General features: G+C 39.9%; 1 protein-coding gene across 7 annotated transcripts in view; it reads left to right on the forward strand.

The window, feature by feature from the left end:
• The window catches only part of TENM1 (teneurin transmembrane protein 1), a 755935-nt gene that overhangs the window by 723004 nt on the left and 5436 nt on the right, over positions 1-27495 (forward strand). For all 7 annotated transcript variants that reach the window (XM_064669852.1, XM_064669856.1, XM_064669858.1 and 4 more), the window contains 8 exons: positions 4682-5048; positions 6849-7359; positions 11484-11656; positions 13578-13813; positions 19128-19424; positions 23501-23888; positions 24570-25790; positions 26260-26402. In XM_064669852.1, coding sequence (XP_064525922.1) covers positions 4682-5048; positions 6849-7359; positions 11484-11656; positions 13578-13813; positions 19128-19424; positions 23501-23888; positions 24570-25790; positions 26260-26402 — 3336 coding nt within the window. The remainder of the gene's footprint in view (positions 1-4681; positions 5049-6848; positions 7360-11483; positions 11657-13577; positions 13814-19127; positions 19425-23500; positions 23889-24569; positions 25791-26259; positions 26403-27495) is intronic.

Raw genomic sequence — 27495 nt, forward strand, 5'->3', positions numbered from 1 at the left:
CAGTGCATGGCAAGAAATCAAAGCAATGGTGAAGCTTTTTTAGGGATTTATGCAGCTTCTTTTAATCCATGATAAATGAAACTTATCCCAGTGAAATTTACCCCCACAACCAAACAGTTAAGCTCTTGAAACTGGCATCTGCAGACAAGGATAAATTTTTCGCTTTTTACTTTTCTTACTTTGATATGAACGGTGTAATTTGTTTGATCTGATTTGTTTAAAACAGTACCAAAAATGGCACAGTTGTCAAATGTTATGCAAAATGTGCAAAACGTTTTAGCCATGTGGTCAAAACCAAAAGTGAAACAGTAATCTTCACAAACTTACATGTAGATGTGTGTACATCTGTGGGCATGTATGGTTAAGTATATGAGTGTGGACTCTCCTGGCAATGCCTCTTTGCAAAAAACTCATTTATGTAGTTGTAAAGCTTTGCTGTAGGAAAATGTACTGGGTTTGCATGGCAAGGTTTTGGTAGCAGAAGGGCTGCAGGGGTGGCTTCTGTGAGAAGCTGCCAGAGCTTCCCTTCCATCCAATGGAGCCAATGCCAGCCGGCTCCGAGATGGACCCACCACTGGCCAAGGCATCAGCAACAGTGGTAGTGCCTCTGGAATAGCTTATTTGAGAAGGAGAGAAATACCTGTGCAATACCAGCAGCAGCCAAGAGAGAGGAGTAAGAATATGTGAGAGGAACAGCTCTGCAGACACCCAGGTCAGTGAAGAAGGAAAGGAGAAGGTGGTCCTGGTGCTGGAGCAGAGATTCCTTTGCAGAAAAATATTTTAATATTTCAAAACCAGATAGGTAGGTAGATAGTTATAGAAGCACATGTGTTTTGCAAGAAAAAAAAAAAACATCAAAAATGTGATTCAGGTCTGAGAGCTAGTTAACTACCTAAATGTAGATCTCCCAGTGAAAATTCATTTAAACTGAAGCCACCGTAGTGCACTTTGTGTTTTCCAGAGCACTTGACATGAAAAAATGTATTAGAAAGCCAGACCAGTGGGTGTTAATTTTGTACTTCTCAAACCAGAGATGGATTATTAGATTTAGCTGGAGCCTTTATGTTGACAGTCAAATGCTGAATTCCCAGAAAAGTTGACATGTTAATACTTATATGCAAAAGGTCTCATTGCCCAAGGGTTCACTTGTTTTGTCAATGATTTCCATTGCATATACTCAAGTCTCCCATGAACCAAACCAGGATCGTCACCTGAAAATTTCAGTCTGTGAAGAGTGTGAAGTTTTGACTGCTACTGAACAAACCCTGGCTGTTTGTTTATAATGGGATAATCAGCAATGCCATTTCTGGTCACTGCTAAAAAAAAAAAAAAAAAACCACCACCATTAAATGCAAGAAGAAATGCTTGGAATTGGTGCAATTTTGAGTTACAAGAAAAATATACATATGTGGGAGAGGATTTTTTACAGGGACCTGTGAAGTACTGCTTCAAATTAAAAGGTCTATTAACTGATTTAATATTCTAATCCTAACTGAGATTTTGTCTGAAAAACCTTTGTAATAGGCACAGTCATATCAGATGAGAATTGAAGTGCTTCTCTGTAATATGTTTATTGGCTTTGAATGAAGCACAACTGATGGTTTGGTCACAGAACCTGCCAGAGGGCAGCTTGCTTTAACGAGAAGTAAACAACCAGTGACTTTTCAAGGTAACAGGGAACCTGAGGGTGCAGTTAAACTTCAGCTTAAGCTGATTTAGGTGATTAGTTTTTAGCCAGCAAACTGTCTTGAACCTGCTGTCTGTAGGAACACATAAACTGGCCTTGCTGTTGGGGGCTGCTCTGGGAGAAGGGATGAAGTGGGACAGCAGCGGCCCCATCTTACACCTGTTCAAGATGTCATGAAGACTGATCCTGTCAAGAACAGTGCAGATTTTTTTTAAAATCTGTGAAATTCTTCTTCAGTTTAGGAATGCTCAGTGGTTTGTGTTAGTGTGCATGTTTGATTTGAACTGGCCTATTTCACCTTTCTTCCCCTCCAATTTCACTAGCATAAGCTTGCAGTGAGCAGCAGCTGGGTTTTATGCTGCAATCTCCAGACAGGTGTATGCTACCTTTAATATTTCAGCTGAGATTAAACCATTGATACATCCATGACCACTTTAAGCCCAGGAAGGAGAAGCTGTAGGCCTACCTTCAGTTAGATTTGCAGAGCAGAGAGCTAGGCATCAGTTCTCATGTAGTTACCAAAATCATTTGAATGTTCCCAACTAAAATTTTATTTATTTTTACTGCAATGCAGCTAAGATTCACAAATGTGATCAGTACAAAAGCAAATATGCTTGCAGTTAACAGCTGTTAAGACTAAGCTTTAGGCAAATTTCTGCAAATTAAATGTGCAGCTGCGTAAGAGTTTATTCTATCTCAATAAACCAAATCAGACTCAAATCAACCGGAGAAAAAGTGGTTTAGGCCCAAACCAGTACCTGTTTATCTGCAGGACACCAAACCTACCTTTGCAGTGGGAGGAATTCAAATTATTTGCTGGGCAAAGGCAGTGTAGCTGGTCCACAAAGGAAAATCAGCTATTGAGACATGGCAGGTGCTAGGCAAGGTCATGAAGACAAAGACAGATAGTTTCATCCCTAATTTTTTATTTTGAGTAATCCAGTTATGGTTAATCAAAGATCCTTTGTATAGCGTTGCAATCTGTGGAGACCCCTAAAGTTGAATGTGTTTGTTTGCATTAAAAATAATCCATCTGCTTTAACAGAGCAATCAGTTGTTCTGCATTAAAGGTGAATTGCAAATATGGGGTTTTTCCAAGTTTCCTTGAGATAGCCTTGTAGAGATTTTTATGTTAACTGAAGAGTTTTATTTGGTGCCCAGTGAAATCTCAGCTGAAGCATGAGCTAACAGCAGTGTGTAAACCAGCCTTTACGGGTGGAATCCAGGCAGTCACACATGCACAGAAATCAGCATTGTTATGGGAGGAATCTGTTTCCAACTGTTTCACCACATTTATCATCATTTGGAAGGACTTGACCACCTGGTTCAGAAGAAATCTTGAGCCCAAAGCATTAGTCTTAATGCCAGTTATGATGCTGTCTGGGAAAATGGACTGGGCACAAGGAAGAATTGGATTGCTCCTAATTGTGTGGTAACCACGCAGGATGAGACAAGGTAGCCACAATGCCCTCATGTTATTAAAACATCAGTTACCAAACCAGCAATGTACTTCTGGAAATGAGATTATTCAGGAAATACTGCTGCTTGAGAAAGGGAGAGACTTGGCCTCCAGCCTGGTTCCTGAGCTGACCCCAGGCAAGCAGGTGGGTAGAGATGGCCACACTCTCCACCATATGGTGTTCCTCAGTGCTGAGCATTGTATCAGCATCAGCAGTCTCTACATTCATAGGGCTTTTAATTAGCACGGTGCAAAAATGAGCAAAACCAGCATCAAAATCAGTAAGTGAAATAATAAAAGCTTCTGTGGCATATAAAGCATATAAAACTTTTACATTTTAGCCTGGTAATTATTCTCTTCTGATGACTGAAATATTTAGAACAGAAAAATTCCACTCAGATAAAAGCATCCATCTCTTCATGAAGGATAACAACAAGTAAAGCATCCTGAAACAGACAAAAATATGCTCTCTTGAAATCTCGGGGGCTCAGTTGTTCTCTGACCTTTCCATAGGCAAGCTGCAGTCCAAATCCTCCATTGGCCATGAGTGGGGGACAGGGACCAGCCTGCTCTGTTGTTGTTTCCCAGTTCAGCAATCCTGCACTGTCTATTGAGCTTTCTCAGAGGGAGGGCTTTGCAGGTCTGGCCAGTACATGCTGCAATCAGCAGCCTGCATGCTGGTTGTCTTTCAGGCTGACAGGCAGCCCCACCTTTAATTTGGAGCATGTTTAATTTCCCCAGATGCTGATGCAACAAGTGTCAAATGAGTGAGGTCAGTCTTCTACTATTTCTTCCAGCTTGATTTGGAAACTTTGCTTGGTTGACACTCTCACCTGCATGGAAAAAGACCAAAAGCTACCTTAAGTATGAAGAATTTACTTAATCCATGACTGAAATACTGATTTCACAAAGCAAAATCATTATAAATAATTAAGACTCGGCTACTGTATCATGCAAAGTGTGATATATTGGTGTATTATTTTGTTACAAAGTATTAACAAGCTTATATTTCTTGTGACATATAAGTCTTATTAACATTTCCTGCTAAGTAAATAAATAGTGAAAATGTGTCCTACTCTTCTAGTATGTCATTTTCCTTTTGTGCTAACAGTCAATTAAAGTGTTACGACATTGACAACCTCTCACTGTTTTCCACTCTGCCAGCGTTGACTGCAACCTTGAAACAATAACATTCAGACCTGGAAAATTTTCTGGCTGATGTTGCATGACATGAAGTGTGTGTTTTTATTTGCATGACTGCATAGGTATAATAAAGTTCCCACTTTAATGGACTTGTGCAAATACCTCTCAGAGGGTGCTAAATTACTTTTCAAATCAAATTCTCTTCCACACTGGAGTGGGACCTCAAAAAAGAGTATGCTTGTTGAAACTTCTTCCAAACCTAATTAAAGGCATTAGAGAAGCAGTACTGTGAGAATCCGCCAAGTGCCTTGATGATGTGGTGATCAGAGATGGTTGTCTTAATCATTCTTTTTCCTTCTTTTCCCTGCCTTCCTCTTAATGTTTTTTTCCAGGTGCGTTTAGAGTGGCCAACAGACCTCACAGTGAACCCTCTGGACAATTCACTGTATGTCCTGGACAACAACATTGTCCTGCAGATCTCCGAGAACAGGCGTGTGCGGATTATTGCTGGGCGCCCCATCCACTGCCAGGTGCCAGGCATTGACCACTTCATTGTCAGCAAGGTGGCCATCCATTCCACCCTGGAGTCAGCCAGGGCCATCGCCGTGTCCCACAGCGGCATCCTCTACATCGCAGAGACGGATGAAAGGAAGATCAACCGTATCCAACAGGTCACAACCAATGGCGAAATCTCTGTCATTGCTGGAGCCCCGTCAGATTGTGACTGCAAGATTGATCCTAATTGTGACTGTTTTTCAGGTAAGGAGATGCTGGTTATTTCCTGTCTGTTATCTGTTGGGATATCTGTTATCTGTTTGACACAGGTGCAGATTAGCAAAGTGACAAGGGGAAGGGGAGAAAAGCAATGATTCTGTTTCCTTGGATAGCTCAAAACCTTATCGACACACCTTTGTGGATTTAATCCCTTGGCTTCTGAGATGTGAGTCTTCCACTTACCACTGGAGGAATGTCAGGGTGGTCCTGGCTTTCCCTCTTTTGATACAGAGGTGACACACCACTGAGAATTAGTTCCAAGTCTGCCTTGCTGTTTCAGCTGTGTTTGCCCAGGTTGAATATGGTACCAGCTCCAGTGCAGATTGTACCTAAATGCTATTGGGTCAGGCAGCCTTTCTCACCAAGAAGAGTACTGAGGTGTTTCATATCCAGTGCAAAACACTGGCTTATGCCTTCTCATCACTCAAGTCACACTGCACTACCAGAAAAATGGTGCAAATACACAGTGTGCAGAATTTCTTCTTTGTGTGTTTTAAGCTGGAAGAGCCAGTGCCAGGCCTGCAATCCACCACTGCACATTCTCAGGTTCTCTTCCCTGCATGAGCCAAACAAAGCATGGCTTTTTTATTTCATAAAAACATATTTCAGAATGGGACAAAGGACAGCATTCCCATACAGAGGTGTGCAGTGTGTTGCCATCTTGTCATCTCTTAAGAACCACCATGTTCAGCTCCATAATAATGTCATCATAATTCTTAAGCCTCTCATTTCAAGTAAAAGGTTAATTACTGACAAGAAAACATTAAGTATGTCAAGAACAGAGAGGAAAAAATGCAAATGGTCTTGCAGAGAAGGTGTGTTGCTGACCCAGCATTGCAATGATAATCAAAGCCTCTTGTGCATTGCCAAGGGCTGCCAGCTTTAGTGGTGGCTATGGTAGACCAGTGCTGAAAAGAATCCTGTTCAGGGTTCCTATTGAGTGAAACTATACTCAGTGCTGAAAAATTAAAAACTGTGGCAAATCTAATGATTGTGCCGGGGCTGGGTTGGGGAAAGGCAGGATCAGCTTGGCAGAAAGATCTGCTAGTTTGTCCATCTCCCAGGAAGCATAGGTTATGCTCGAACACTCCAGCAAATTTCATGTCTCAGTCAGGAGAAAGAGAGCAACACACACAGTAATGTTTTTCTCTAAGAGCAAGGTTTAATATGCTTTCTTTCTGGTCCTGCTCATGTAAACTCATTTTGGTAGGCACATACAGCCCATGGTAATGCAAATACCCTCCTCAAACCTTAAATTACACAAAACAAGTAAATTGTCAAAAGATATTGAAAGGAATTGTTTCTCGAGGCACTTTTTGACTACTGTGTTCTTATTTTGTTTTCCTGTAGTGTTGAGTTTTTAATAAGTATAAACTAATCTTTACTTCAATGTCATTTTAGCTGAATTACAGGGGTTTATTTTCTTTTTGTTTTATTTATAACACAATTTCACTTTATAAATACATGCCAACAGACAATAAGCAGGGAATTAAACTTCAGGTGTCATGTTTTTTTCTTTCACAATTTTGCATTAAAGCTTTCCTGAACAGCAGGGTTTGGGGCTTAGCAAAAATGCTGTGAATTCGATAATTTATATTCCTGTTTGTCTTCATTGAGACTAATTTAGAATTGCACCAACCTTAGATAATAGGGATTCAATTAGTTGGAAGAGGATATCCGTTTATTGACCTGTAAATGATACTGAGGAGAGGCAGTGTGTCAGGCTTAGGGGAACAGCTTAAATAAGGATATTAGAGATTACTAAAATTACCATTTCTCCTCCAGGTGATGGTGGATATGCCAAAGATGCAAAGCTGAAAGCACCTTCCTCCCTAGCAGTCTCTCCTGATGACACGCTGTACGTAGCAGACCTCGGCAACGTTCGCATCCGCGCCGTGAGCCGGAACAAGGCTCACCTCAGCGACACCAACCTGTACGAGATCGCATCGCCCGCAGACCAGGAGCTGTATCAGTTCACCATCAACGGCACCCACCTGCACACGCTGAACCTCATCACCAGGGACTACATCTACAACTTCACCTACAGTGGGGAGGGGGATGTTGGCACCATCACCAGCAGCAACGGGAACTCGGTTCACATCCGCAGGGACACGAGTGGGCTGCCCCTGTGGGTCGTCGTGCCGGGGGGCCAAGTGTACTGGCTGACAATCAGCAGCAATGGGGTTCTGAAAAGAGTTTATGCCCAAGGCTACAACCTGGCTCTGATGACATATCCTGGAAACACGGGGCTTTTAGCAACCAAAAGTGATGAAAACGGGTGGACAACTGTGTATGAGTAAGTCCATAACATAAAATGCCTGACGCAAGGAACTGTAGTTTAGATCAATACTGAAACTTTTTTGACAGTTCTAGTAATTTAAAAAGAAACCCTGCTACTAACACTGTGTGAGAGAGGACAAATAGTGCTGTTGCACAAGCTTTTAAAATGAAATTTCTTAGATGCCAAAGCCTGTCATATGTAAAAGCTCTGTGCATTGTGCCCATTAAGTAAAGCAGAAACTGCCTGAAATTATACTTCATTTGCACTTTCATATTGTGCATCTGTTTCTCTAAATGAAAATATGATAGTGGAGATTTTTTTGTAACTGAAGAGGTAGAGGCAAATTGTGATATGAATCAGAAATTTGCAAAATTCTTCAGCAAGACAAAACCAGGAAAATTAGCATACTCATCAGAGAAGGGAGTGTTGCAGAGGAAATTCAGAATCTCAGTGGAAGGAATATTCAAAGACAAGAGGGAGCTTGTCTCTATCAGCAGGAAAGAGGATACATAATAGCAAAAGGATATGTAATAGCAAAAGGCTGTATATATAAGAAGAGGCTTCAAAAGCAAGACCATCGACAGGACTTCTAAAAAGCAAGACAAGACAGTTAAAGATGCAGTCAGAACATCCTGGTCTGGTCCCAGAGAGAGAACAAACCAAGAGAAAGTTCATTTTTTGCTTATTCTTCTTGTTAAAGTATGACTCAAGTGTAGTAAGATCTTTTAAAGGACTTTACCTGCTTGCAAGTGCCTCCCATTGTATGTAATATTGGTTTCTTCATGAAGAAATACCTGTGCCTTGGGAGGATTGATAAGCTGTATATGATTAACAAGAAATTTTGCTAAATGAAACAGTTTTACATGCTTTAACAGGTTTAACTATAGGATAGGCAACACTGTCCTCACCAATGCTTCGAGTTGTCCAGACTTTGCATGACCCCACACTTCTGCCAGCCTAGATCAGTCAACGAAACAGAACAGAAATGAACAGAAATACAACTCTTAGCATTGCAAAAACAATAACAAAATTAAATGGTGAAGCCATGTCATTAATATTTATGTTCAGTCCAATATTTTATGTCATATTCATAATATATTACGAGTTCCTGAACGACTGATACACAGAATGTCACAGAATGTCACCCAATGTGCTGCAGTCAGAGGGGCAGGAGGCTCTAATCAGCACTGTGCTGAGTCGGTGTGCTTTCAGGAGATGCTGCTCACCTGCTGCCATGAATAGGTCATGGGCTGTGATGGTCCTTTGTTATCCTTTAACCAGATATTATTTTCCAGACAGGTCACATTCTGTACTGACAGCCAATTTCAGCTTGAAAATTGGAATTTTTTGAAGGGCTTACTTATATGTGAAATGCTTGCAAGCTCTTATATGAACGTAGCATTGGAACTAAGAGAATTACCATGTGAGCATATTTCAAATTGCTTGGAATCATCTTCTCTGCTTATGCTAGATTTGCATTCCCATCCAAAAGTTCAACCCATGGCACTGTCAAGCTGAAATAGAGATGAGTTTGTTTAACAACACGTATCACATATACTTGGGAATATGAGCAAAGATAATGAACTGTTCAGAACATCTACCTATATGTCAGATTCACTCACAGAGGGAAATTATTAAGAGGTAGAAAACCACCTACAAAAGTACTTGTCATCCATCTACTCTAATCTGATGGAATGGAAGTACTGAAAGAGCTCTTGCATAAAATTATAGCTAATGTACAATTTTCAGTCATCTAGATTTCTTTTAATATTGCATCATTAAGGCTGTAAAAGGGGAGGGGGAGCACTGGGCCTCTATTAAATCAAGGACAAGAAAACACCTGCAAGAAACAACTCTCTCTGAAAAAATTAATTAGACCGCTTTCCCTTTGAAATGATATAACTCTTAACTGTGCTACACATAGAAATGCAAATGGATTGTGAAGCTATATCCCCATGTGTGCATTTCAAATATTGGTGAACACTTTCTCATGTGGGTACTGAAATCAATGCAATTATTTGCATGATTAAATGGTCACTGACATGATTAACAGTGGCATAACTGAGCCCCAAATTAACATTAAGAAATATGTCATGATTCCACCCCTATTAGTATGGGTAGGACATTGCTCTGCAGGAGCTGAGTCCCAGTGTGCTGCTATTCATCATGTGGAAGGTGACAGAACCTGTCCTCAGAGGGTTGGGTTTCTTGGAGCAATCTGGAAAAAAAAAAACCCTTTAGATGATCACGCTGTGGAATCGATACTGAGACACTATTCTGCATGTCCTCCTTGAAGTCAGTGGGACCATCTACTCGAGTAAGAGCCTGTTGGCATGTGCTCTGTCTCATTATGATTCAGTACCCTATCTGGCCAGCCAGCCAGGAACAGTTTATCCCATTTTCAGCTACACAGGGAGTTTTGTATCTCATCAGCAGCAAAACTAGATCCTTAGTGAAGATGGATCCTGTGTCTTGTGCACAAGTACATTCCAATAAACTGGCTGTATTTGCACCTTAAAAATGCATTATTTGGGGATTTTTCTATGATACAGTAGTAAATCCGAATACCGTAGCAAGCTGTCATATCTGTTTGATCAAGCAGTAAATGAAATATAACTGCCCAATATTCATGGAGTTTTCTAATGATGAAAAGTAGTGATCTGAGTCAATTTTAATCGCTGCCTGTGGCACCCAGTCAACTTGCACAGAGCAGCATAAGGGTAGAATGTAAATAAGTTGTGTGATGTATATGAGGCCACTAAGAGCTGAAAAAGAGATTATGTTGAATTTAGCATTTGATTAATTTTATTTGTCAAAAAAGCCACAAGATGCTCACTAGTTCATTTTCCAGTGTTTCATCAGAAAAGAACAGCTACTCTATTTTTTTTTTAATATTGGAAGGAAGAGAAAAAATCCTGACTTTTTTTCACCAATACTTCTTGTAACATGTAGATTTTGTCTGACTAATTAGGGTCAAATAAAGATCCTAAGGAAATTATGCCAACACCTTAAAGAGAAGGATATAGCCACATTGTCTGCTGATGTGAATTGGAAGAGCTCCTTTGAAGGCACTGCAGCTTTGCCAGTTTTGTCAATGAGAGGAGACAGTTAATAGAACTTGAAAACTTAATTATGCTTTCCTACCTGCACAAATAAGTTTCTATTTTATGAACATGAGTTGTTTTTGCTCATGCAAACACATCTGCAATATCAGTGAGTTGTCTTACATGCATAAAAACATGTCAGCATCAATAAGGTTTTTAAGATGTGAGGCATTAATATGAAACAGTATCAAGCACCAAGCAATGTTCTGCACTGCTTTCTGTATGAACTATCAGAAAGAACAAATATATTGGTAGAACTAAAAAGACCTGTTAGAAATGCTGCTCCAGAGCTTTGGAATTAATTACTGACTTTTTGATAACATGACCTGATTCACATCAAGTACCTTAAACTACAAGAATTTCTTTAGCACTGATGAAGTTTAGGTGAACTGGAATGTGGTGCTCTAGATTCTGGTGCTGGTACTTCTGATGAGAAACTCCTGCTGATTTGAGTAGGCCTGTGGGAAACGTAACACAAGAGTAAAACCCATGTAGGCAACTTAATTGCTGCAGATTTCAATCTAATTTTATCGCTATTGTTACGCTTTAGATCCCCTTTTTATATTCACCATTCTTATTATGCACTTCACCCATCGGTGACAAAAGGCAGTTTTTAAATGTTTCAGAATGTAAGAATTTTTATTTAATCCTATGGGTATGAAAACGCCTTTTTGGGGTTGAGTTGGTTGCCTGAACACCGAGTGACCTCCAGTGGCCTCACTCCTGCATCACAGCCCAGTGGGGGAAACCCCAACCAGCACAGAAAACCTCTGTCAGAAGCTGAGTGATGTAGGTGCCATCTTAGAGATTTCCAGTCGTATTTTATCCAGCACCACTGAAAGAGCCTCTAAGCAGGAATTCAGAATAGGGACAGAATGCGTTTTGAGTGAATAAATGGAACAGCTATTACCTTTTTAACTTATTGCACAGTGTTGACAATGCTTCTTACTTTTTTCCCTCTTCTTTTGCTTTTAGAAATCTTTTACATGACAATAGTTATGTACTTTCATGGCTCTTTAACATCATGTCTTGCAGGTATGACTCTGATGGCCATCTGACCAATGCAACCTTCCCAACTGGGGAAGTCAGCAGTTTCCACAGCGACGTTGAAAAACTGACACGAGTGGAACTTGATACTTCAAACAGAGAGAATGTGATCACAGCCACAAACTTCTCAGCTACCTCTACAATATATACTTTAAAACAAGGTAATGAAAGCATTTCTGTTATTTCTCCCCTAATCATTGTGTTTCAAACCCCAGACATTAGTGCATTCTTAACTGTTTGCCAAAAAGAAGGACATTAGAATTAGTTCATTTGTTTCTTCCTTGCTTCAGCACAAACAGCTAGATACTGCTTACAATTCTCCTGGGGTACCAATTAGAAACAAACCACAAGTGAATTCTTTTCCTCCTAGAAGAATCCTGTGCATGGAATCTAGTTATTGAAATCTCTGCTGTCTGCAGCCTTTACATGCTGCTTTCTGCTTTAGTATCTGGAGGACTTGGAATAAACTCTAATATGCTGAGCTTTGTTATTCTCAGAAATAATTCCCAGAAGAAGGACAAGTTCCACTGACATTTTAGCCCTGAAATGCCTTATTTGTCCAATGCTGTGAATTCTTTCTGGTAGTTCTGTGTCCTGGTGACAGAGCTTGTAGGAAGGGGGAAAACGTGACCCACCTCTGCTAGTGACTACCTTGGGGATGAGATTTTGACTCAACCCCTGTAGACTTCACAGTATTCCCCTGCCAATGTCATATCTCTCAAAAAAAAATTGCTCTCAGCCTAATGGAAATGCCCCAGTGTCCTCCTCCAGATTTTGCAGATTCATCACCAAAGGTCTGGTTTTATACGGTTTTATACAGTTTTATCAATCTGGGGGCTTTTGTCCTTGTTGAGGTTTTTTTTTGTTGTCAGTGGATTGTTCAGGCTTTGCAGGTGCTGGGAAATAGCTCTCTGATTTCCTTCCAGGTCTGCTACAGAAAAGCTTTGTAACTGAGCACGTCACAGAAGTTTTCTTCTTCTCAACTTTTGATCTATAAGAAAAAAAATAGGAAGAACTCACCTCACAAGATACCCACTCATTCCTCTCTACTACTGCATGACAGATTCAGCATTGCATAAGTGGAAATAATTATATTATACTGTTGTGTCACCTGTTAGGCTTTGTCCAAGTGACTCCATCTACACTCTGCCTCATCTACTGCCTGATTTTATGTCTGTCCTTAAATCTGAAACTTCTCAAAATTGGTATATTATCAAAGTCTGTCTCAGGAAAATGCTTGCATACTATGGGCAGTGCCAGAAACTAACAGCTCTAGTTATGATTATGCCTGTCATATTTATAAATTCATATAATTAGCATATTTCCATATCTCTGCAACACTATCACAAAGCACCCTGTGAGCAACCAGTCTTGTATCTTTACATCCAGTTATCTTCACTTTCTGGCATACCCAACAGTTTTCCACGCATTTACACCTCAAGAGCTGGACTGGTGACTTCTGTGTGGACCAGCTTAAAAAAAAAAGATGCTTTGGATAGTCCCTAACTAGAGTGAGTTCAGCTTCATTGTAAGGGTGAGACTTTTGCTTTGTCTGTTAGCACTAAACTCTCAGGCTTATGGTGGAGTTCCCCCTGGCAGCTGAACTGCAGGAACCTCCTGCCTACATAGCCCCAACCTGACCAGGTCTTGGTACAGTGGTGCAAGGAAAAGGGACAGAATGGGAGACTGGCCATCACCCTAGACATCTAGAAAATAGCTTTCATGCTTGACCTCACATACTCTTGCAATCATTCAACCTGTTGACAGATCCCAACATGCTAAAATTGTCACAATATCAGTGGTCAATACTCAGCCTATGGGTTTACATAATTTTAAGCTGAAAGCAAAAATACTTTATTCCTGCTGCAGGAAACCTTCACATGGAAATCATCAGGCCATGTAAAAAAACCCTCTTCAGACATGGGAAGACCTGGAGGTTGCAAAACTCACACTGCAGTTGGTGTGTGTTCAGCTGTCTGTAGCCTCCCTGGCTAACAAAGCTCTGTTGCACCTAACATTTGGTTTGTAAATCTGCAGACCTGAACTTCTCTCTGTTCCCTGGTTTTGGTTGTTTTTTGACAGATAACACACAGAACATCTACCGGGTCAGCCCAGATGGGTCTCTGAGAGTCACCTTTGCCAGTGGAATGGAAATCACACTGAACACGGAACCTCACATTCTAGCAGGGGTTGTCAGCCCCACGCTAGGGAAGTGCAATATTTCCCTTCCTGGAGAGCATAACTCAAATCTCATTGAATGGAGGCAAAGGAGGGAGCAGACCAAAGGCAATATCTCCACTTTTGAGAGAAGGCTAAGGGTAAGGCTTCCTCTTGTGTAAAGTGCAGTGTTCCCTTTGAAAGTCATTGAACTAAAATCATGTTGAAATGTTCTACTTTGTAAGAATAGCAATGAAAATGTTGCATCAATGATGGGCCCCAGCCATGAATTTCAAAACCAAACTCCTCCAACAGTCTCGGGGATATTTGATCTCTGTTTGATTTTTGTTGTAAGACTTGACCTCAAGACATAATTACTTCTTTTCTTCCCCTTCTTTTTCAACTAAGAGCTTAATTATGGCTTTGGAAGAAGCTGTGAGCAAAGGACAATGTGTAGTTAGTCTGGCACAGCAGCAAAGTTGGAGCTACATCCTGCATCTCTCAGATCTATTAACCCTCTTTCTTCTGGGGGAGCTAACAGGTGCCAGCCACTGCCCAGGGCACGGGATCTTGCTGTGCACACCTTGGGTGTCCCGGCCAGTGCCTTTCCTACAAGTGATGTAGAGCCTCCCTGTGTACCTAGACAGGCTGTGTATTAATTCTCCCCTCTCCCACATGCTCTCAAACCCCCTCACTCCCTTTACTTGGGTTGCACCACAGCTCTAAGACTTGCTTTAACATTACATCCTTGGTTTATTTTTACCTGTGAGGAGAACTCACAGATTAAAATGACAGATGGTCAAAATTTAGCATTTAATTAGGTAACACTATGGCTCAAAGAGATTGCTACTTTGCTGGACAGGTTTTTTATGAGATCAGTTCTGATTTTCACATGAATACTACTTAAAATCAGTAGTACAACTGGGAATTTTGACCTTAAAAATATTGTGCTATTGACTACAGTCTTTCATTTTCAGTTGTTTTTGTGTGATCCTTAATATTGCCTGGCAAAAAAAAAAAAAAAAAAAAAGAGAGGAAATTCACAAATTGGTCAGGATTAAGTGGATTCTGGCTGGAGGCATAAAATGTTCACTGAAATACTGCAACGCTGAAGGTATCAGAGCTTAACTGATTGACTAACCTCTGGATAAGGCTGTTGGTGCAAAGAACCACTTGCGTGCTCCTCCTCTCTCCTTTCACCTTCATCCAGTGAGAGAATGGAAAGTGAAGAAGTGTAACAATAATTTTGATGTGCTGATGTCTTTTATTCTCTGTCCTTCCAAAAGTATGCACTAGCAACCCAGCTCTTGAACATTGCAGTGTTATTTCTGTAAATAGTGTCTTTTTATACATATCCAAGATCAAGAGGGCTTATGGATTGTCCCTGCCTGCTCAGGAGGACAAGCCAGCTGCCTGTATTGCAATCTTAACTGTACTGACTCCCTTGATTGTACTGAGCTCTGGGACTCTGTCTGAGGGCTGTCAGGACAAGGCTGGAGGAAACCTGATGGAATAGCCCATGAAATGAGAATTTAATAGTGAAAAGGAGTAGAAATATTAGAATCATAGAATCATTTATGTTGGAAAAGACCTCTAAGATCATCAAGTCCAATCGCATCCTGTATGTAGGTTACACCATCTAAATATGAACAAGAGAAAGGGAAAAATGGTCTCCTGAGACTGCTAATACCATGACAAAGGACTTTGGAGAATAGCAGAAATATATGGGTCCTGGAGTTCAGCTTTAGCACTGAGATGCTTGCATGGGATGCTGATGGAGTGGAGAGTCAGTTAAGATGGAAGGAGCTGGGACAGTGCAGCTGGTGAGGAAGGCAAAGGAATCTACCCAGAGATTTCTTGGTGATTAAAGGAAATATTCGGCACAGCATGAGCAAAAGTACCATCCTGTAGTGTGTTTGAGACAGTATGCCAAATAATGAAATGGATTTAGGGCTTACTGTTGATGGATCCTTGGGTACTGCTGGGAAAAAAAAAAAGTAGCATCATTAGAAGTCCTTATGCAGGATGAGGTTCTGGTGAGACCTTCTGAAAACTTCTAGTGAGTTATATGTTTAAAAGGAAGTTTTTAAACATTTAATTTGCCATGCCTGGCACAATAGGAAGTTGTTAGAAAGCTTGCAATATAGGGCAGAAAGAACTATGCTGAACTTTGAAAATATATGTAGAGAAAAGCTCTGGGGATTGGAGCAGTCTCAACGGAAATGAAGAGACTTGTAGGAGCCCTCAGTTAAAGAAAAAAATAACCAGCACAATGGAAGAGTTTTCTGAGAAAGAAATAAAAAAAAAAAAAGGCATAGAAATGAGGTATAAAGAAGATACTTAAAAATCAGTCCTGATACCGTCAGTGAAACAAACGGCTTTTGAGTGCTAAAAGGTATAAATTAGAAGGCAGGTAGCTGGGGATGAGATAAAGGATGACCTACTTGAAGAGAAGAAAGAGAATAAAGGTTTTCCTTCTCTGCCTGGCCCCAACTTTTTTAATTCTGATCGCAATTAGCAACCATACTGAAAGCGTGTCACTCTATTAGTGTTATTTCCAGTTTTGGAAAGAGGCCACTGTTAGCACATTCTGAATAATGCTGGAAACACTGTGTTTTAAAAAGCTGGATTTTTGCATGGTGTGAATTCCCTGCTCTGGAAATAGGGCAGAAGTGAGTAAGTTAACTGAAATGCTAGAACAGACATCTAACTTTATCTCAGGATCTAAATCAATGTGGGAAAAAGGAATTAACCACGGGGTTCCTTTAAGTGCAGAACTGCCTGCCCCGACGCTTCCTGAACGTACATAAAACAGTCTATGGGCATGTATGCATTTTATATTAATAATAAATCTATGTACAATCAGGCATTTTAACATCAATCTTAATCTAGCAAGACTTCTTTTTTATCAATTGAACTGCTATTTTAATTGACTTCTAAAAATGAAGCAAAGACTGCTGTTAAAAGTGATGAGCATGATGCATAGTAATACACTGATTAGAATGCAGCTCCATTCCCTCCTGACTTTTGCATAATTTGAGGAACTTGGCATTGGATGCAGTCCAGGTTTTATAACTGAATATCTACAAAATTGAAAATTGAATGCTTGGCCTGTCTTGCTTATTTTTTGCCTTTTTTTTTTTAATAACAAAAAAGGAAGTAACTCATTGGCCTCAGTTCAAAAGTCCTGCAGACACAGGCTTTGACAGTCATGTTCATTATTGCATTTAGCAAATGATCTTCCTTTATTTAACAGTCTTACAGCAAATTCTAAAGATGGGACCAAGACCTCTACTAGGGTCTGTGAGTTTACGTTGGCTCAAATCTAAACACAGACAAGGAAATAATGCAATCATCTCATCTGACTTAGACATTGTGGACAGGGTATGTTTGGAAATGAAAGCCCAAAGAAGTACACAATTGTGTGATATTTACAGTGCAAGATTTCTAGCTATAAAACTAGTGTAAGTAGAGTCAACAAATGTTTAAAAAATATATAATAAATACTTTTTTTATGCACTTCTAACATTATTGAACTCAGCTGAATTTTCTCCCTGTTTTCATTAGCTGATATTCCAACCTGACATTGCTTTCAGAAACGTTTCCCTAGCTCATACCAGCATACATGAGCTTAAGCCACTCTCAGAAGCTCTTTGCTGTGTTGTATGTATGTTGGAGGAGTCATCTTTATGAAGCCACCAGGATTTGAAATCAGCTTGTCAATAACAATATTGAGATGAGTCATACTATCCATGTATCATCCTCTCTTACCTTGAGAAGGGCATTAAATTTAACTTTAGTATAAGAAAGTAAACAAATGAGACATAAAATGTGCAATAAAAGGGAAGTATTTTAACCTTATTTTAGCTCAGTGAGTTTTCAATTACTGCTGCTTTCCACTTCGCTGCTAATTCTGTCTCTGTTTGGTTTTCGTTCTTATTTGTTGTATAGTCTCTGAAATTCAGATTGCAAGCAATTTGTATTTGAGACTTTCCTTTCTCCTAACTGCATTCTACAATAATAATAATAGCAATAAGAACATTAAACATGTACATAGAACATAAATGAATATGAGATAGAGTGTGCCCCCTGCTTGCTTTTCAGTTATTTTGCCACCAAGAGGATTTGTTTTCAGAAATTTCAAGAAGTTTGCTAAAAAGTATATTAAACTTAATCCATCAGATTGTATACAAGCAAATATAGTTGAACTGAGCATCACATTTTACTTGGGCTCCTTAACTATCATTAGAGCATAAATTGTAATAGTTACAGCAGTCTACACGGGTATATAGGTATTTTACAGCTATTGTAAATGAACACTATTAAAGTTAGACATGTGTGTATATAAAACCCCAGAAATGGTAGTTGAAGAAAGAACACCTGCTTCTTCCAGATTCTCAAAGTATTTTGTATCTAAAAACAGAAAGGGGAAAGAAAAAAAATGTTCATTCTAATCACAGCTTGCATTATTAAACAAGTTTTATTAACCATTTACTCTGCGGCTGTGCCTCCAGGTCTCAGTGAGGAGCAAGCACTGTGCTAACACCTGCACTGGCAACATGTCTGCTGTAAGGAACTTATTAATTGGAATAGAGTGATTAGATAAAATGTGGTACATTAATACAATTAGCATATTGAGCATTGATCTGAAAAAGACAAGTCAATGAACAATGTTTTATGGTTCCCTAAATTATATCTCGGATTTAAATGGTGTTCCCTAAATTATATCTCGGATTTAAATGATTGTCCAGTGGCTAAATGATGTAAGGAGGCACATGATGATAGCACTGGGTAAACACATTTTGTCTTCATGAGTCTGGCTCAGCTTTGAACTTGATTTCAAATTGAGCATTGGGTTGCTGTCCATCTGTCAGACACAGCGAGTTTAACAAAAGTTGAAGGTCCCAATGTGGTGAGAGAGCTGCCACAAGGACTCTGGCTGGCACCAGGCACCACTGCTGCTGGCTTTCATGAGCTCTGGGAGTGGGGTGGCTTTGTGAAGGAACGTGAGGACACTGGTGAGCAGGGTCTGCAGGAGCTGCAAGCACAGCTCTGCCCTTTGTGCCATCAGCCTGGTGAGGGCTATGCCAGAGCAGCACCTGACCTGTCAACATTAAAAAGAGCTCGAGAGAGGATGTGAGATAGTAGATCTTTCTTAATTTGTGGGCTTGACAAGGAGCTCATCCACAGCTGAAAAGAAAGAAGAAAAATTTAAGAAAAGGTGAGAGCAGAGGTGAGGGTTTAGCACATGGAAGCATCCTATAATGTCAAGTGTAATAACACCGAGCACAAGCAGCAGTTTATGTTTTGGTCCTTCTATTTCTCATCTGAATCTTTTTCTATTTTCTTGTCTTCAGGAAGGCCCAACTCACAATGTTAAACCATTGCTCACTTTGATACGCACTGACGCAGACGTGTCTGTTGGGTGTGCTTAGGATGCATTGTTTTCTTACCTTACTGTATCTTTGTGTTCAGACCCACAACAGAAACCTGCTCTCCATCGATTTCGATCACGTTACCAGAACAGGGAAGATTTATGATGATCATCGCAAATTCACCCTGCGAATTATGTATGACCAGACAGGACGCCCCATCTTATGGTCACCCATCAGCAAGTACAATGAGGTCAATATCACATATTCACATTCTGGATTAGTCACCTATATCCAAAGAGGAACCTGGACTGAGAAAATGGAGTATGATCCAAGTGGGAACATCATTTCCAGAACATGGGCAGATGGTAAAATATGGAGTTACACATATCTAGAAAAGGTAAATCATTTAAAAAGTGGATTGTTGTACCAAGACAAAAAATATTTCATTTTATATAGGTATTATATTGTGAACTCTGTTATAAAGCTACCTCTTGCAAGAGTATTTAAGACTTTTTAAACAGAAAATACGTAGAATTACATAACTAAATAAAAATGTGTGTGGACACACTTACACCTAGATGTCACCTGCTCAAACCTGCCATAGTTTAGTTCTGAAGAAAGTTATCGGCACCTCAGGTTTGCTTAATCGGTAGGTAAAAATGACTTTTTGGTCTCAGTTCAAGTTTAAGTGGATAAAGGACACCCTCACTGCTGAAAAGTATGTTGCTACTTGGGATAATAGTCAAAAAGATAACAGTCACTGAAAGGGAACTTTTTCCCCACACACAAATACAGTTCTTTTAAGCCAAAATTATGAGCCCCTGAGTACAAACTTGCACCTATTCAGTGCTGCATTGTAAACAAGGGATTGATCCTGTGAGGAGAAAGTTCACTTCAATATTTATGAAGGCCATTTAGGGAAAAGCATTAATATGAAATGAGTTATTGTTCTGCTTTTATAGTGACTTTGCATCTAAATTCCCTGAGTATTGTAATTTTCATTTATATCTATAGGTAATGGTCACAAAATGTGGAGTGTTGTACAGAATAAGGAGGAACATTTCTTTCATCTGTAGAAACATCTAATTTGGTCTTGTCTCTCAAAACCAAAAAACCAATAAGTATTTTTAAAGCTTTCAGAACTTCGTGTGAACTCGTATTAGAACTTTTTTAAAGAGCAACGTCTTAGACTACTCAATGCACCCTGAGTTTGCAGAACATTTTGTCTGAACCTGTAAACTGCAGGGAAAAGCTATAGGGGGTGGGGGGCAGGTGAGGTAACAGTGATAGAGGAGGTATTACACACACAAAATCCAGTGACTTTGAAGTTATTTATATACTAAAGAGTTCCAAATGTGTATTTTTAAGATAAACTGTGCTGTACTTATTTTGACTGTGTTTAAGCTTGATCCTCAAAAAACTCAAAGCTAACCCAGTGGGAAAAAAAAAATGATTGAGACTGGAGAATGCATAAAAATGTGATTCCCTCCCTGTCTCCATGCAAGTATGGTTCTTGCGTGTGTTAACAAGATTGGCAAACACCAGGAGCTTCAGAAGTTTGCTTCAGATAAATTTGTCAGGGCTTTTTTTGTCTGTATGGTCTTCTGCAAATTACAAGTAAACAGGCATTTCATACAGGTTTCAAATATTTGGGCAATGTGTCTTTTGGAGGAATCTTTTTTTTTTTCTTTGGACATAATGGAGTGTAATTTTGGAAAGATCTTATCTTCTTATCTTTCCAAACCACTTTGTCTGTTCTTAGTTTATGATGAGCTCAGAAATAAAGTCATATAACTTAGCACTGTTAGTCTGGAATTCTACACAAATCACCAAATCCTGATCCTGTAGAAGGAAATGGCAAAAGATTACTGGTTCATGTAGCAGAAGGCTTGGGTTATGCTGTAACTTGTCATTAAAATTACTGAAAATCATACACACCATGCACATAATCTCCCAACTATTTAATGTACTTTCATGATGTTGTTCCTTGTGCCAAAGAAAGATGAATTCACTGTCAAAAACAGACATTGAAATATCACTTTGTGGCTCCATTAAAGTCAATAACTCATTGTGTTAATTATGTAATGATTGCTAAAGGTTGTCTGAAACCACTTAAGACTCAATAATTCTTTATATGAAAAAAAATCAATTATATAGTTTGCTTCCAATTCATAGTTATTTAATTCTTCAGTTCTAGCAATTGATGAGTTAATTGTACATCTTCAAAAATCTCTACCCTTACAAAATTAGCTCAAATAATTAAGGTTTTAAAAAGTGCTATGACATTTGCATTGGAAATAATTCTTACTGATGAGATTCATCTCCTCTTGTTTTGGTCACTTTCCTCAATTAATTAATAGTGATATAAAATCTCCTGAACACTCCAAGCTCGCTTCCAAAATCCAGCAGACAAAACAGATGACTGACTGCATGTGTATGTTGGACAGAAATGACATCTAGTGGTGATGCTCAGCATTTGTCTATTCCCAGCAGAGCTCCCAGTAATTGCCACTGGCTGTGTGTCTTGATACACCATACGGCATCAATCATCCTGTGGTTGACCAGGCTCTGGCTGCCTTAATAAAATGACAGCTTTTTGGATGTTTTATGAGCTACTCTCTGAAATCCTTTAAAACAATTAGAACCCAATTTACACAGAGTTGAAAAATCTATTGTAATATTATTAGGATGAATTGGGAATTAATTTTTTTTCTCTTTATGGTATCCTCTAATAGGCTTGAAAGGATACTAAGTCTCCAGCCCTAGTACTGTCTGTCCTTTTACTACCCTCAACAAAAGTGGAAAAGCCACGAAGTGCTGTAAAAATGGCACACAGGGGCACTAAAGTTATATTGGGGATGTTTCTGATCTTGTTATTCATACTCTGTCAATGGCAGACAGCTTAAAAACAGGCGTGGGAGCAGTATATAGAGAGAGGCGTCACGGCAGTGCTAGGAGAGAGTTCAGCCAGTGGTTTACTGCAGACTGGAGACTCTTGACTGAAGGTGGAAACAAAATAAACACAGTGCTGCTGGAGATGCTTGGCCGAGCAGCAATAAAGTGATCAGAACTAGCTCGGTGTGAAGGTCTGTTGTCACCAGTTGGCACAGGGTGACCTGGAGTGGCATATGTTGGTGCTCTCTGGCTGGTGTACAGGTGACAGATGTCGTTCGCCAAGGGCAGGAAGAAACACATCTTGGACAGGCAGGGGGCTGGGAGTGCAGAGGGGATGGCCAAGGCTGAGCCTATCTCTGGCCCTTTGAATGAGCATTTGGTTTATTTGTCAGAGCAAAGTGGCTCAGGGCCAATGTTACTTAACATATTGCAGGGCTGAGTTTGTGGTGCTTCCTTCTCGGAGAAGATTTTTGAGCTTAGAGGAAAAAAATACTGTTTTTCTGATTTCTTTCCCCAGTGCTCTGTAAGAAAGCAGTCACACTGTTCCTTGTAAGACTTTGGTTTGCATGTCTCAACCATGCAGAAGCCTGACAAATTTGCTTATGTGCCTGGTAGGTTTGAGCTGTAGGCTAAGGCCCAACTCAGACGTTGTGGCAAGGATGTGCAGTGCTCTGGTCCAGCCAAACCACTTGCTGGAGCTGGGGAGAGGCTACAGAGTTCCCCCATACAGTTTCACTCCTTGTTTTCGTTATGCTTGTTCCAACAGTGACTGTTCACCAGCGGGCTTGTACTCTGTGACACTGTGACTTTGCACAGGACAAGTAAAAAGGTTTACAGAACCCAAATTTTAGTTATTGACAGAAAAAGGTCTGCCGTGCTTGCACATTCACTTTGCAGACAAACAAACCAGATTTCATTGACCAGCCACAATTAACCAACACAGGGCAAGTATCAAGTACCTGTGTAGAAATTATATTCTTTGTCAAAGTTAAAAACCAATGATAGAAGTAGTTACACCAAAGAACCTGCAGACTATTTTCATCCATCTGTAAGCATGGAGGTACTGTGAGCTCTGGAGTGACATGCATTTAAAAGAAGACATACAAAAAAGAGGTAGGTCTGTGCTGGAGATATGCAGAGTGCCAATAAAAGCTAAACATCTTGTATATACACAAAGTTGCCCCTTTCCAAGTCCCTTAGGCACATCTGCTGGTGCAGATGCTCTGCCTGTGTGTGAGGAAGAGGTTTTCTCTGTATTGGCTTCCTGAGAGATTGACCTAAATATTTCAAAGCAACATAGCAAGCCAGCATGAGGCTGAAATGCTACTGAGAGCCACATCTGCCTTCCAGTTTGGAGATCCTTACCTCTAGACTTATTGGTATTCTCCTCCTGTTTTGTACCACCTTGCTGGCCAGGTCTCCTGGAGCTGAAAGCTCCACTTGGAATTGTACAGACCACAAAAGCAAACTACAAGAGCGAGCAGTTGTTTCAGCATTCCCATAACCTTCAGGCACTCACTAGATGAATAACCACGTGCTTGATCAGCCCCTTACCCTGCCCTTGCTGTTTGGTTGCAGTCCGTGATGCTCCTGTTGCACAGCCAGCGTCGCTACATCTTCGAGTACGACCAGTCGGATTACCTGCTGTCGGTCACCATGCCGAGCATGGTGCGCCACGCCCTGCAGACCATGCTCTCTGTCGGCTACTACCGCAACATCTACACCCCTCCCGACAGCAGCGCCGCCTTCATACAGGACCTCACCAGGGACGGGCGGCTGCTCCAGACCCTGTACCCCGGGACAGGCCGCAGAGTCCTCTACAAGTACACCAAGCAGTCCCGACTCTCTGAGATTCTTTATGATACTACTCAAGTCACGTTCACCTACGAGGAATCTTCTGGGGTTATTAAAACAATACATTTAATGCATGATGGGTTCATCTGCACCATCAGATACAGGCAAACAGGTTTGTGCAACTGTGGCTACTTTGCTAAAGTTTTTGGATTTGATCCTGCACTTACCTGGCATGAAATTCCATTACTTTTATGTCTACAAGTTCTTATATTTTATGTTTCAATAGAAAAATATGTGTGTATATCTCTGTGTCTGTGTCCATAGGTGAATATAGCTGTCCCATTTGAAATACAGTCTTCTTTTTATTGCTTGGTATGGAATAGCTCTTAGAATGTTTGGTTGTTTTTATTCCCCTGTGTGGATATTTGCTAAATACTAAATCAAGTTGGTTTATTGTTTGTGTTTTCAAGTTTCCCTGTTTACACCATAATCTAACATAAATTCAAAAGGACTGTTTATATAACGAAAGAAATCCATGTAAAATAAATTTAGTTAAGAATTATCTTGTAAGTAAATAGAAATAATAATTATGAATAAACCAGCATTCATTTAAATGAATGTTAATAAAATATAAATAATTTGTAGAGAAAGCATTAATAAAGGTTTGTGAGAGAATAATCTAACATATTCTTAGTTAATGGTATTTTCTGAGACAGGCAGCAATTAAGGCTTAAGGGTATGTTTGAGTTCATGATCTGTCTGTGTACTTATCCTACTTATCTGTAGGATAAGTAAACTGTGGGCGTCATTCATTATTTTCATTATTCCTCTTTCCCCTATTTGTTTTGGACAGGTCCGCTTATTAGTCGCCAAATCTTCAGGTTTAGTGAAGAAGGGCTTGTAAATGCCAGATTTGACTACAGCTATAACAACTTCCGTGTCACGAGCATGCAGGCCATGATCAACGAGACGCCTCTTCCCATTGACCTGTACCGTTACGTCGATGTTTCTGGCAGGACTGAACAATTTGGAAAATTCAGTGTAATTAATTATGATTTAAACCAAGTTATAACCACCACTGTGATGAAGCATACCAAAATCTTCAGTGCCAATGGTCAGGTGATTGAAGTACAATATGAAATTCTCAAGTCCATCGCTTACTGGATGACCATCCAGTATGACAACATGGGCCGCATGGTGATCTGTGATATACGTGTCGGTGTAGATGCCAATATAACAAGATATTTTTATGAATACGATGCTGATGGTCAACTCCAGACCGTGTCTGTGAATGACAAAACCCAGTGGCGCTACAGCTATGACCTTAATGGCAACATCAACTTGCTGAGCCATGGAAACAGCGCGCGCCTCACTCCTCTGAGATACGATCTGAGAGATCGCATTACCAGACTTGGAGAAATTCAATACAAAATGGATGAAGATGGCTTTCTCAGGCAAAGAGGCAATGAGATCTTTGAGTACAACTCTAATGGTTTGCTGAACAAAGCGTACAACAAAGTGTCTGGCTGGACTGTGCAGTACTGTTATGATGGTCTTGGAAGACGAGTTGCAAGCAAATCAAGCCTAGGACAACACTTACAGTTCTTTTATGCTGATCTCTCCAATCCAATAAGAGTTACTCACTTGTACAATCATTCTAGCTCAGAAATAACATCCCTCTATTATGATCTTCAAGGTCATCTCATTGCGATGGAATTAAGCAGTGGAGAAGAATATTATGTTGCTTGTGATAACACTGGAACACCTCTAGCTGTGTTTAGCAGTCGAGGCCAGGTCATAAAAGAAATTTTGTACACCCCATATGGAGAAATCTACCAGGACACTAATCCAGATTTCGAGGTTATCATCGGTTTTCATGGAGGACTTTATGATTCTCTTACTAAATTAGTTCATCTCGGTCAGCGGGACTATGATGTCATTGCTGGTCGGTGGACGACACCAAATCATCATATATGGAAGCGCCTGAATGCTGTCCCACAACCATTTAATCTCTATTCATTTGAAAATAATTATCCAGTTGGCAGAATCCAAGATGTTGCTAAGTATACAACAGGTAAAAGTAACACGTTTCTCATGAAAACTCTTTATCAAATTCTGGATGGATTCAACATTCCAGAAATCTTTTGTATACATCCAAAGTTACTTTTTGTCTCTAATTTTAAATGTATTGAAGTCATTTCTTTAATAGACTGTGCTTGATCTGTTTTCTAGAGCCTTTATGGTAACCAAGAAAATAATTAATAGTTGCTTCTGCTGCTTTTCTCAGTGCTAAAATTAAGGGAAGAATGGAGGCAGCTTAATTTTAATTTTTTCCATTATAAATAGATAGAAGGAACACTATTGATTTGAGTATAGCTATGCTTTGTAACCAAATAATTTGTTTGCTACAATAAATGCTGTAACTAGTAGGGAAACATAAATTGATGTGAAATCATTATTTCTGCCTAGCTGGAATTTCTGCAGACTGCCCTTTTTCTAGGATTTATGTGCCTTTTTGCTAACATCCTTTTCTTGTTTTGTAGACATTGGAAGTTGGCTAGAGCTGTTTGGTTTCCAGTTGCACAACGTACTGCCTGGATTCCCAAAACCGGAGATAGAAGCTTTGGAGACAACATACGAACTTCTACAGCTTCAAACAAAAACCCAAGAGTGGGATCCTGGAAAGGTTAGCAAAAACTCAGTTTAGCTGCTTCTAATACTAAACTAAGGAGTTTTATTACAAAATATTGGAGACCGAGGAAACAATGTGACTGTATCTTTTGACACAACGGGAAAGACAAATAGTTTAACAATTGACAACATCTTTAATGTTGTCAGTTATGTTCTGGCATCAGAGTGGAGGAGAGCTTTAAGGAGATAGCAACACAGTGAGGGAAATTTGCAGCTGTTCATAGAGAAAATATCCAAATTTGAAGAGCAGGATAGGCAAAAGAGTGAAAGTGTTTATGTGAAAATTGAAAAAGCCACAGAAAATCTTGTGCAATTGAAAAATTAAAACTGTAGATTTTCATCTATGTTAGCAAAGATGCCACAGGAGCTGCAAAATCACTGAGGTTATAAACAGCTTTACAAGTCAGTACCTCTGCATAATTATTGCAGGAAACAGGAATGTTGCGATGGATTTGTAGGGGGTCTGTAAATCTCAGCCTTGCTCCAGGGCTTATTTTCCATAAAGAAGAGCCAGGCAGCAGCTGTCAGAGTCCAGCAATCAATGTGACTGCAATAGGACCAACTACCTCTGAGCGAGCATTCATGTTTTGCATTTGATCATATGAGCATCTGTTAACAAAGAACTATGATTTTGTAAAGATGCCTTTCCTCTTAGTCAGGGAAGGGAATTATAAAGCATTGAGAGTTCACGTTAAAGTTCACAACATTTAACACACTTCCCATGCACAAACAACTGCACCAAGTGCAGAAGGCTGGGGGGTCACGCCAGATGTAAGGGCATGTCCATGGAAAATTGTCACTGAGATATTAAAGAAGCTTTTACAAGGCACAGAAATGATGTAGTGATGGGTATAGTGTTAAACAACAAAGAGATGGTTGGAATGAAACTTCTTTTAGCCTCTATGGGAAGTAAGATCTGCAAATGTGATGTACTTGCCTGATTCCTGTTGTTCTAGTGCCTCAAGACCTTCACAACCTGCTTTCCTTAAAGAATGGGCTATAAAATCTGTTACTGTGATTTTACAGAAGATGAGCACAGCTTTGAGTTCAGCTTTTCCTGAACTGCCTAAGGGCTGAAAGACCAGCCA

The sequence above is a fragment of the Pseudopipra pipra genome, chromosome 13 (genome assembly GCF_036250125.1).
Source record: "Pseudopipra pipra isolate bDixPip1 chromosome 13, bDixPip1.hap1, whole genome shotgun sequence".
NCBI lineage: Eukaryota > Metazoa > Chordata > Aves > Passeriformes > Pipridae > Pseudopipra > Pseudopipra pipra.